At 32.6% G+C, this 12,004-nt stretch overlaps 1 protein-coding gene across 2 annotated transcripts; it reads right to left on the bottom strand.

Moving 5' to 3' along the window:
* Positions 1 to 1,117: 1,117 nt before the first annotated feature.
* Positions 1,118 to 5,612, bottom strand: LOC143046588 (ras-related protein Rac2-like). Of its 2 annotated transcripts, none has more exons than XM_076219741.1 (5): positions 5,317 to 5,612; positions 4,366 to 4,437; positions 3,523 to 3,637; positions 2,342 to 2,404; positions 1,118 to 1,735 (listed from the first exon to the last, which is right to left on the bottom strand). In XM_076219741.1, exons 1-5 carry the CDS (start codon positions 5,508 to 5,510, stop codon positions 1,439 to 1,441), a joined length of 741 nt encoding a protein of 246 aa, XP_076075856.1. In that variant the 5' UTR covers positions 5,511 to 5,612; the 3' UTR covers positions 1,118 to 1,438. The 2 variants fall into 2 exon arrangements, with proteins under 2 accessions (XP_076075856.1, XP_076075857.1); XM_076219742.1 differs by having other exon boundaries at positions 4,366 to 4,433; positions 5,317 to 5,539.
* Between the last annotated feature and the right edge of the window lie 6,392 nt (positions 5,613 to 12,004).

The raw sequence follows: 12,004 nt of genomic DNA on the forward strand, positions 1-12,004 counted from the left end.
GCATGTATGTTTGTACAAAATATTATCAAAATAAAAGAAAATCAGAAACACTTATTTACTATTTCCAAAATTTATGTCGTATTTAAAATTTATCACTCGAGTTTAACACGGAGTTTATGAAGTTAACAATAAATATGTATGTTAAGTTTAAACTGCAATCATCCCCTATGTAAATTTTAATGTAGTCCGGTGGTTATACACTATTTCCGTAGTTGACGGTGCCTTTGTTAGTCTTGTATGATTTTTAATTTTTAGTTTCTTGTGTATAATTCGGAGTTTAGTATGACGTCCATTATCACTGTACTAGTATACATATTTTTTAAGAGGCCAGCTGAAGGACGCCTACGGGTGCGGGAGTTTCTCGCTACATTGAAGACCCATTGTTGGCCTTCGGCTGTTGTCTGCTCTATGGTCGGGTTGTTGTCGCTTTGACACATTCCCCATTTCCTTTCTCAATTTTATCTATATGTCATATTCGACTTTGTATGGTTTCAAAGGAGTTGCGGCTTAATAAAATTGTTCTCTTCCTTTAGTAGTATAGACTGTATTTATATCGTGTCTTGGACACGCATTAAATATTTGCCACTGAACGTTAAGCCACCAACAGTATATCAATCGATCAAAGTGACATGTCATAAAATTTCCAGTAAAACATTTACCGTTTAGTATATTACAAAATCAATATACTTTTGAACGGCCGGAATGAGATTACTATTTTTATTATATTAGCAGCCAAACAATAAATTTTATCATATATCCTTCTTTGGTATCAAGCAGTTTATTGAAGAAAAACCCAGTTATATCCTATATAAAAAGATAAATGATCAGTGACTTTTAGTGTTGATTCGTGTCGTGTAGATTAGCTAGCGTTGAACAAATGAGGTTTGAAAATAAATACAATAAAAATATTGAACTCTTTTCAGTATAAAATTATGTATAATGTACATACAAACTGGTGAAATTAAGGTAGATTCACTGTTTACCGCCATCTTGGATTGTACATCGGCCTAATTCTGACAATTTAAGGAGTCAGAGATAACTCTCATGGTAAAATTTGTATAATGGAATGATAGGGAAATTTTCAATTTTAACTTGCCGCAAGAAAACAAGTTCGGTGACACCATATTTTATTTTTTTATTTTCTTAAAGCATATTACAAAACCTATATTCTTATATTTTATTTTAAAATTCCATCTCATGGATTTCTTTTAATTCACATAAATGGTTTTTTTTCGAATTCATGAACAATCTTTACAAATTTTGGCAATTTTGCACGACTTGTAGCTTGAAAAATAGCAGGGTGACCTATACTTTTATTATATTTTTGAAAAAGGCATTGAAAAGTTTTCATTTTATCTAAGTATAAAAAAAAAACTATCTGATGAAATAGGACTAAAGAACAAACACTTATCACAGGACAACACATTGAACGAAGCAACTACAAAACATTACACGTTGAAATATTTTCTTTGAATCGTTTTGTCTTATTAAATATACATTTGATTGCTTCTTGTAGCACTGATTTTATTCCTTCTCCTGTTTTTGAAGAACACTCAATATATTTCACAGCTTGAATCCGTTCTGCCAGGTTTATTCCGTGCTCATAAGCATATGAGTTGCCTGTGTCTTTCTTCCTTGTTTCCTGTTCGTTCTGACAAACATCTATCAAATCTTTTTTAGTACCAACAAGCAAAATTAATGCATTTGGACAGAGACGCTTGATATCCGGGAAACACTGAAATAAAGATAAATTATGAAAAAAAAAAAGAGAGGAATAAAAATATTTGCACTGGCCAATACACTATCTTTAAAAAAACCGAAGAGCTCTCCCTTTTTCCGCAAATAAAATGGGGTTGACTACATGTGCTCTGGAAGGGTCATACTACGTTTATATCCCATTAAGACATTAGTCGTGTCCCCCTGTTGCAAACGCTAATGCATCAACTAGCTTCTTCATAAAATGCTGGACTCGCTTTTCCACTAATAGTGCAATACGATATAATAACTAATTAGTTTCTGGATAGTAAAATACGAACTTAAACATTTTTTTCAAAATATCTTTGCATCCTGGATGAAATGAAGGATACATTAAAATGACAGCTCACTCCCATATTGTATTGATGCTTTCTATTTTTTTCTATTTTTTTTTATTTGCTTTTAATGATGTTGAATGTTGTATTAACTAATATTTTTCTGAAATAATCATTTTACTTTCAAGTTTCTTACTTTACATTGTCCTCTATATGTATGAACTATTTATCATTGGACGTTAGGCAAACAACAATCTTTCAAACAAATTTGCTTTGGTCTAATAATATCAACCCGTTCTGTAACTACTCACATTTTCCTCAATAAATGCAAAGCTGTCTGGATCATCCAGGGAAAAACAAAGCAGAAAGACATCCTTAAATAATTGATAAAGATAATATATATCAAGAATATTGTGTATGAAAAAACACGTCTATTTTAAAAGTAACAAATGAAAACACAAACGAGCAGGCATCAAAGTAACATCTCAATACCCAGACGTCTCATATAGATATAAGAAAATGTGGAATGAGTGTCAATGAGACTCTTCATTATACTTTTTTTTTGTTTTGTTTTTTTATGAAAACAAAAACACAACATTTCAAACATATAAGGAATGACGCAGTCTGAATTGAATAATCAACGAGCTTTTGTATTTAAATCATGCGTGCATATACATGTACATGAATGTATCTATCCTAGGACTGTCAATATGATCTATATCCAGTTATAACCGTTTTATGTTATTTCATTTTACTTTTTATAATTATAAACACTTTACGTCACGCAGCGTGAATATTGCGTTGCAATTTTCTCTTCTTAAAGATCAAAGCAACTATGCATAGTTTGTACTTTTAATCCATCATTTTTAGGGAAAGATATTATTGCTTTTTTTTCTTATTTCTATTCTCAATTTAACGTTTCGAATATTGAAGAATCATAATTAAATTTGGACATCAAAATTAAAGGGAAAAAAAAAAACACTACTCCATAGGACAAATGTCCATCGTTCCAGATGCTGATAACTGATCAGAATACTAGTGTACTTTTGTGTACATATTTGAAGATATAAACAAAAAAGCATTGTGCAAATTATTAAATAGCTAACCCAACTGAAATCGAACTCCATAAAAAATTTCAAAATATATTAACATCATCATGTTTGTCAGTAATGGACCTGCTTAGTACACTTTTGGACCATCTGAAACTAAAACCTAGTTTTTTGGGGTGGAAATTGTGTTGTTCAGTCTTTTGTTTTTGGTGCTTCTTGGAGATGCGTTTCATTTCGAGGTCTTTACTGAGAGTTGTTAATACTAGTGACTCTGAACTGATGTCCTTTTTTTGTATCATGCGCCTCAATTTTACGCGCGATGTAATTTGGTTAAATTGAACTTTTTTGATGAAATACTAAACGACCAATGACTTGTTAATACATAATACAATAACAAAAATCGGAGGACTGAAGGTATTTCTAAACGCATAGTATAAACTTACCGTGTCGGGGAGGGAAACTGGTCGTAGCTTGTTATAATTCGCATTACCACACGTGTCCCATAACACGAGGTCTACTGGTTTGTCATTCTCCGTAACAGTTGTTTTAAAATCAAATCTGAAATTTATTAAAGAAACTGTATTTCAATTATCGAGCTTTGAAAAGTATTGTGCATTCCCGACTAGTTCATTTATTTTATTGTATATTTGTGTTTGTTGATATGATATTTTCATGACTTTATCATTCAATGCGTTTTAAACTTGTGAGGAACGTTATGCAAATTAGTTTTAACTAATGAGGATATCCTCTTTCTAATGATAATTTATTTATTGGTATATCAGTACCTAGATCTATATTTAATGACATCGAGAACATCCAAACGCTTTATTTTTGAGTACAAAAAATAACGAGGAAATCATTATGGTAGTTCCAATATTTTGTTAATTTATTTAACTCATCCTGCTGTATCAGCTATCTTTGATTGTTTCTCTTTGATATCTGCTCTCGTGAAGATGTATAGCGAGCGCAAACATTATGCTGAAAATATCTTTTTTGGAAAAAAAACTAGTTTTATAGCTAGCTTAACCTCAAACGTATTCGCAATTCGTCTCAACTCGGCCGATTCCGTACCCTCATCTAAGAAGGAGAGTACCGGATTCTACCGAGGATTGCCGAATGACGTATATATTGTTTATAATGCCATTAAATTGAAGAATTTGATGGGCAGCTAAAATAGACTTTATAGGTTAATGTGACATTGTTTGGGATTCAGCAGTCAAACCCTGTGTAAACAAACTTTAAAAAAAAATCAAACAAATATACAAATGATTCTACAATAGACTTACACGAGAGGAATATCTTCTTCCTGGAACATGTTATAGGCATACGACATTATCAATGATGTCTTCCCAACCTTTCTAAAATACAGGTATAATGTAGTCATTTTGTACAAATTGTATGCAAACTAATATTATAAGTAATCAGTTATTTTATGGCTTTTTTTTTGGGGGGGGGGGGAGGGGCTCGAGGGGTCCTCCAATAAGTAAGGAAATATTAAATGCCAAACAAACGGTTAAGTATATAAGAAAAGAAAAACCAATATTATAAGTATTCAGTAATTCATTTTTTTTTTATTATTTTGGGGGTCCTGAAATAAGTAAGAAAATCTTAAGCGCCAAACGAACGGTAAAATACAGCTATGATTTTTATTTTGCTATGTGTTGTTTAATTGAAATATTTGTTGTGTGTTGATGTAGTCGGTTGCAAGCGAGTCGTTTTCAAATTAGTGTAACAACTAGTCTTTTATAATGATGTGTTGTTACACAACGGCCTCTGATTGGGGTATGGTGCCCAGCCGCATACAAATATATGAGCTTGTTCCAATCTCGTAAGCTTACTAAAAGGCTAGTCTATTTTATTGAAAGGACACATAATATCTAAATAAACAAATAATGTCATGACGTCACAGGACACAGATGCATTGTAGGCCTGCAGAAAGGTTTGTCAAACGACCACATATTGAAGTGTCAGGACGTCAAAATACTTAGATCAGAGGAAATAAGATACTTAGATCAGAAGAAATACCGCACAAGCGACCACATATTTGATTATCATGACGACATGGGATGTAGACTTTACTCTAATGTATTATCTTCCTCTTGTGTTTGTTAGTTAATTAATGTCTCAATGAATCTTAATTGAAAAAAAACTCATAATACAGCATGCAAAGACTGCCTCAAAAATGGCGTTTGCAATGGAAAAAGTTAAAGTTATGATGCTTTATCCACAATACTTACATGTCTCCCATCACAACACATTTTATTTGAATTCTGTCCATCAAAATTTGTTTATCTACAATATTAAAACTATTATTTAATCCCGATCGGTAAGTCCGGTTATTGGTGATCTTAAACTTATAGATGAACACGTATATGTATATTGTACAATGTAATCTTTCGCGAAGACACTTCAGAATCACGTACTTGTGCATGTATAATGTTGAAATTAAGGTTGTTGTGTAGATATATCTATTTTACAAAGAATTGCTTAATAGTAGGATAAAATCATAACATCTTATGATCTTCTGTTTTATGTAGTAGCATGTGTACATGTATCGAACATGTCAAGGTTAATATTATTATAATTTACATATATACATCCTTTAAAAGGTTGTCAAATAATTAATAAAAAACAAATAATAAATAAAAAACGAGAGTTTAGAACTCAATTAACGGTCACGATTGGGCATATGTGTAGCGAACCTATTACCACTACGGGTTACACTACTTGACAAGGAACTGAACATACCAGGGCTTACCAGTGGAACCTCGTATTATGCAGTTATTCACTCTACATTTCGCGTTAATCATTTCTTTCTAATGTCTTTCAGCCATGATCTGTCTTTTCATTATTACTATCTGCCCTTTTTGGTATCCCCTAGTTTTTTTTCTTACTGTAGGAATCAATATCTATTCCGGGCATTGTTCTACAACACAGTGACATGGTACATTTGATATATTCCTGATTTATTCAATATTTTTTACAAGAAACATTTCGTTTTCCTCCATCACATTAAAAAAAAAAGACCGCAATGAAATTGTTCTTTATAGAAAATGACTAGCTACACATAGGTAAACAAATCTTTAATCTGTACTGTCCGATATTTATTTCAAGAAAGATCCTAGGAAAATAACAGCTTACCCCGGTATATCGTTCCCTATTGACAGTAGTTCTAAAAATACTTGGGTTTTGTCACCTACAATGTAGTTCACCTTAAGAGGTCATAGTTCTGTATTGGTAATACATTAAGTTTGAATAACTGAAATTTGATTTTTCTGACGTGAAGTTGACTATTTTATCTCATGTGCCTTTCCTATATAGTGTAGATATACGTTTGACCTACTTCAGAAAATAGGATGTCTTACATTTTCGAGTCCTTACACTGCCAGTCCGTTAGATGTCAAACAGTGTGACTTCTCTTGAACTGAATTTTAATGTGCGTATTGTTATGCGTTTACTTTTCTACATTGGCTAGAGGTATAGGGGGAGGGTTGAGATATCATAAACATGTTTAACCCCGCCGCATTTTTGAGCCTGTCCCAAGTCAGGAGCCTCTGGCCTTTGTTAGTCTTATATTATTTTTAATTTTAGTTTCTTGTGTACAATTTGGAGTTTAGTATCGCGTTCATTATCACTGAACTTGTATATATATATAATATATATATATATATTTGTTTAGGGGGCAGCTGAAGGACGCCTCCGGGTGCGGGAATTTCTCGCTGCATTGAAGACCTGTTGGTGACCTTCTGCTAATGTCTGTTCTATGGTCAGGTTGTTGTCTCTTTGACACATCATTCCCCATTTCCATTCTCAATTTGATGATTATGGAAGTGAACGCAGAAATTGTGGTTATATTAGCTGATAACCTAACGTTCGTATTTTCTTTCATTATGTAAAATTTAAATTGTATGGATTGTTTTGTAGATTAACTAAACTTTAACCTACCAAATAAGACTTATCACTGGATTTGTTCTTTATGAGCAACACGACGGGGTGCTACAGGTGGAGCAGGGATATGATTTCCCTTCCCGATCACTTGCAATCACCTCAGTTTTTGGTTGGATTTAATTTGCTCGGTATTTGATTTTCTGTGTTGTATTATGTGCAGCGTCAATTGTCTGTTCGTCTTTTTCTTATTTTTTTTTATCATGACATTGTCAGGTTATGTTCAGTTTAAGAGTCCATTTGTTATTTATTTTTTGTCTCTCTATTTAAATTATGAATTCAAAGTAGTTGATATTGATCAATACATTTTTTATATCATTTTGAACTTAACAGATATAAACATGATAAATTTTAAATTTCAACAAAAAATAGTATATTAAAAACCGCAAAGTTTAAACTAGATTAATGTTCAGGTCAAGCACAATTATATTATATATATATATATTTACTGAACGTTTTATTTTTTTAACACGCAACTATCTTGATATACATAAACTAGACAATTGGTAAAACATATTTTGAATTTTTGTGTATGTTATAATCCATACATAAAAAGAATTTGTGTTGTTGTACATTTTTCTTTATATAAGGCGACACAGTTTATTTTTATCTTGTGGAAAACTGTATGTCACATTGTTTTTCCTTCTTGAATTGTAAAGACAAGTGTAAAATTGAGAACATACACACAATTGAAAAACTAACTAACAAAAGTTGAGGAAGTTTTTCGGTTTTCCTGTCCTTTGTAAATTCATGTAAAAGATGGTTGTTTAAATATCACTACATAATTAGCATTTAACTACAGTGTTGTTGCAAATTCCGTCAGGATATCGACAGAAATGTTCCTTAAGTTAAAAGGTAAGATATGTTTGTTGAAAAATCATCATGATTACAATTCTATTCCCTTTTTGTAAAATTGAGCTTGGAGGTTGTAGAATACATCAGAACAATTTCAGGTTTTTTTTGGTATAACATGCAATGTATTTGATACATGAAGAGTTAATTTGAAGATATTATAAATTTACTGTTTACAAAACTTAAAATTTTTCAAAAAAGTAAGGATTTTCTTATCCCAGGCATAGATTACCTTAGCCGTATTTGGCACAATATTTTGGAATTTTGGATCCTCAATTCTCTTAAACTTTGTACTTGTTTGGCTTTATAACTTCATTGTATTTTGATATGAGCGTCAATGATGAGTCTTATGTAGACGAAACGAGCGTCTGGCGTACTTAATTATAAGGCAGTGGCTATTCGTCCGGCTAGCCGGACAAATAGTCAAAAATGTCTATTCATCCGGCAAGCCGGACAAATAGCATTTTTACGGTTTTTCGCTATTTGTCCGGCCAAAATATAATGATGAAGACATTATATAACATGTGTTTTGAAGGAGATAGATCAAGCATAAGTAGTTTTTAAATATATTGTCTTTCATCGTTTTATGAAAAGAACTCATTCTAATAAAAAAAACTAAACTTTACATTTGATTTAGATTTTTTTAAAGGAATTTGGGGAGGGGGTTTAGGGGGGCACACATTATTCTCTCTTTTGTTGTTCTGCCTATGAATTTCTTATAAGGTAAATAGTCGGGCAAATGATTATTGGCTTCTTTAAACATCTATGATTCTAAAAGATCCTAAATGTATTGTTGTTGTGAAGTTTGGTTAAAGTAAGGTCCTCAAATGATTATGCACGATTCTTCATTTAAATTGTTCTGCGATTTCTAATTCATAGGAAATCAGAGAAAAAGATAGGCACGTGTAACCTGTCCCCAAAAGTAGGATTGTGTTTTCGATAGATTTTTTAGAAAACAAATATATATATGATACAACAGAAAAAAGGGGGGATACCCCAACCCTGGTGTCATATTCCCAGTCCAGGCATATCAGCAGTGCATGTTGATAGATCTTCGTTGTAGTATAACTTACAAATAATGCATCCAAGCAAGTTTAATATAGTATTTTTTCCGAATCATCGTTTTGCCTCCATAAGGTAAATTGGGGATCATGAAATCATCAATTTCACTTTGATTTCAGGCTTATTCCTCACAGTTAACATGTATACGCTATTGTTCTTGAATCACTCCTATAGAAATTCGTTAAAAGCAAATAACATTCTCTCTTGCTTTCTTTATGACATCTTTAAATATAAATCACGATCTCCGATTCTCAAAACGTCCATTGCATACGCGCGTTTGTTATCCGACACCTCATCTGGACACTTTCCACGTCACATGACACTTTGATTGATATTGAAGATTTGCACATGCGCAGACGGATGGCCGGACGAATAGAGATTTTTAACTATTCGTCCGGCTAGCCGGACGAATAGACACTCCGTAATTATAATCCTGGTACCTTTGATAACTATTAACATTGCTTGAATTATACCTGATAATTGTGGAAATAGTTGGAGAATAAGCAACAATAAATATACTAAAGTTATAGGAGGCTTTTATATCACAGACCCAGTTCAAACGACAAAAAGCACTTATTCATGATGGATTTGAAGAAATAAAATGAAATCCTAAAATGTCTTTACCTTAACTCAATAGAGCATGATTAAAAAAGTAAAAAATAACAAAAATATCAAACGCAAAGGAGAAATAAAAGCAGAAAGTGCATGATCAAAAATTAATTTCAAATTCAAAAGCTCAAGCACATCAAATGATTTCATCATATAGAAAAGAATGGCTTTAATATGGTTTTATATCTATAGCTAGCTAAACCTCTGAAGTTTTTAAGTCACAAAACATGCGAGTAAAATTACGTAAAACTATCAAGGTCAAACTATGATCCATGATTATAACCAAATAATTATCAAAATTTCTTTTTTCTTTTTAGTGGCAATTTAACTATGATCCTTTGTATTTACATATCTTAAATTGGTCTTCCTGTTGTTTGTCCGTCACGTGGAGTTCATGCAAACAACTGATAATGATGGTGTTATCGATATACCATGTCCTACTCCGATATGCATATGTCAAGACAGACAGTTGTACCATGAGGCTATCTGTTCTGGAGAATATATTCCATGTATGCCAGCAAGGGTTATGCAGATAACGTTTATGAATGGACAAATAAAAATCCTTTCTGGAATAACAATGGCAAACCTCACAAATAGTAGTATAACCATGCTGAACTTCAGTAACAATGGGATTGAGAAGATGGAAGCAGACGCATTGTCACACGTGACAACCATCGTCCAATTAGATATTTGTAAAAAACAAATCTTGAAGCCGATTGATATTAGGAATGCTTTGAAAAATATAAAACCAAATCGGCTACGAAGTATTAGTTTTGCCGACAACGCTTGGACGGAGGTGCCGATTGATATGTTTGATACTCTTCTAAACAGAAAACATAAAAACATTCGTCTTACAGGCAATAACTTTAATGTTTGCAATTTGTCAACATTTTCAAATGTAGAAAAAATGATTAAACTAAAACTCCAACAGAACCAAATAAAAACAGTTATAATATTGGGATATTTACCGAATATTCAACGACTGGATCTTGGATACAATGACATAAGCGACCTTCCTTCTTTTTGCTTTCATGATACCAGTAACAGTACAATGCCAAATTTGACATTTCTTAGTTTAGCCTTTAACAGTTTAAAGAATATACGTCCACTTAAGTGCCTTCCAAGGTTGACTGAACTTCGCTTGGAACAAAATTTGTTGAAACGTATTCAAACAAACACGTTCGCATATTTGAATTCTTTGAAGGAATTATACCTCATGGCTGTCGGAAGGAAAAACTTAGAAACTTTAGAGAAAGGGGCTTTCAATAGTACATCTCTTATACATTCTTTACGTGAATGTAATTTCCATTTTGATAAATTGAATCACTCTGCTCTCGCAGATCTATTTTCAAAGTGCAGAAATCTCCAACATTTAGATCTTGCTCAAAATGTTATTAATCCTGGAAGGATACTTTTAGGTCCACTGTTATATCCTTTAGAAAAGCTGAAATACTTGAATCTAGAGTTAACTCAGCTTACTTATTTACCAAACCAAGTTCTCAAAAATGTCTCTTTTGGAAACCCTAAGCATTAATTCAAATAAGATATATGGCTGGGACGAGTCTAGAATATTTGACAATGTAACTACTCTACAGGAACTTGACGTGAGTAACAACTATATCAAAGTTGTAAACAAATCATCCATTCCACCTCAGCTGTTGTCAAGTTTGCGTAGAATAAATCTTGCTACGAACCAGTTTTCGTGTACCTGTCACCAAATGTGGTTCGTCAATTGATTGGCTCAGAAGTTCCAAAATTAATATTGTCAATTATCCAAAAAGATATCGTTGTGTGCAACCACCAGCTTTAAACGGGATGCAACTTAAAGATTATAAGCCAACTATTGAGTCATGTACTCTCTGGAATCCACTGTTTACCATAGCAATTTCAATGGCGGTGTTCGGATTTATCATTATTGTATCAATTACAGTTTTTGTAAGGTGCTATACTAATTTAAAGAATTGTATATATCTTTTAAAAGTTAGTCGACGACAACGACAGGGTTATCTTCCCTTAGATAACAGTGAAGATTACGAGTACCATGCGTTTGTCGTTTACTGCGATGCAAACCGTTTATGGGTGCATAACGAGTTTGTCAAGAAGCTTGAAAACGAGGAAGGATTTAAACTTTGCATTCATCACAGAGATTTTGCTGTTGGTGAAACGATAATTGGAAATGTAGATACATTATTGAAAAAATCTTGGAAAGTTGTTGTCATAATGTCAAATGCATTTGCCAAAAGTGAATGGTGCCAGTGGGAAGTTGACATTGTTCAAGAAAGACGACGGCGACAAGGTCGAGAAGTTCTTCTTTTGATAATGCTTGAAAACAAAAAACAAAAATATGACCAGTCCTTTGCGTACCTTACTGGATAGTACACCGCATCTTAAATATAAGACAGGTATGGGCGAAGAATTATTTTGGAAAGCTGTAACTGAGGGTCTTCGAAAACCGAT

The sequence above is a fragment of the Mytilus galloprovincialis genome, chromosome 9, assembly GCF_965363235.1.
Source record: "Mytilus galloprovincialis chromosome 9, xbMytGall1.hap1.1, whole genome shotgun sequence".
NCBI lineage: Eukaryota > Metazoa > Mollusca > Bivalvia > Mytilida > Mytilidae > Mytilus > Mytilus galloprovincialis.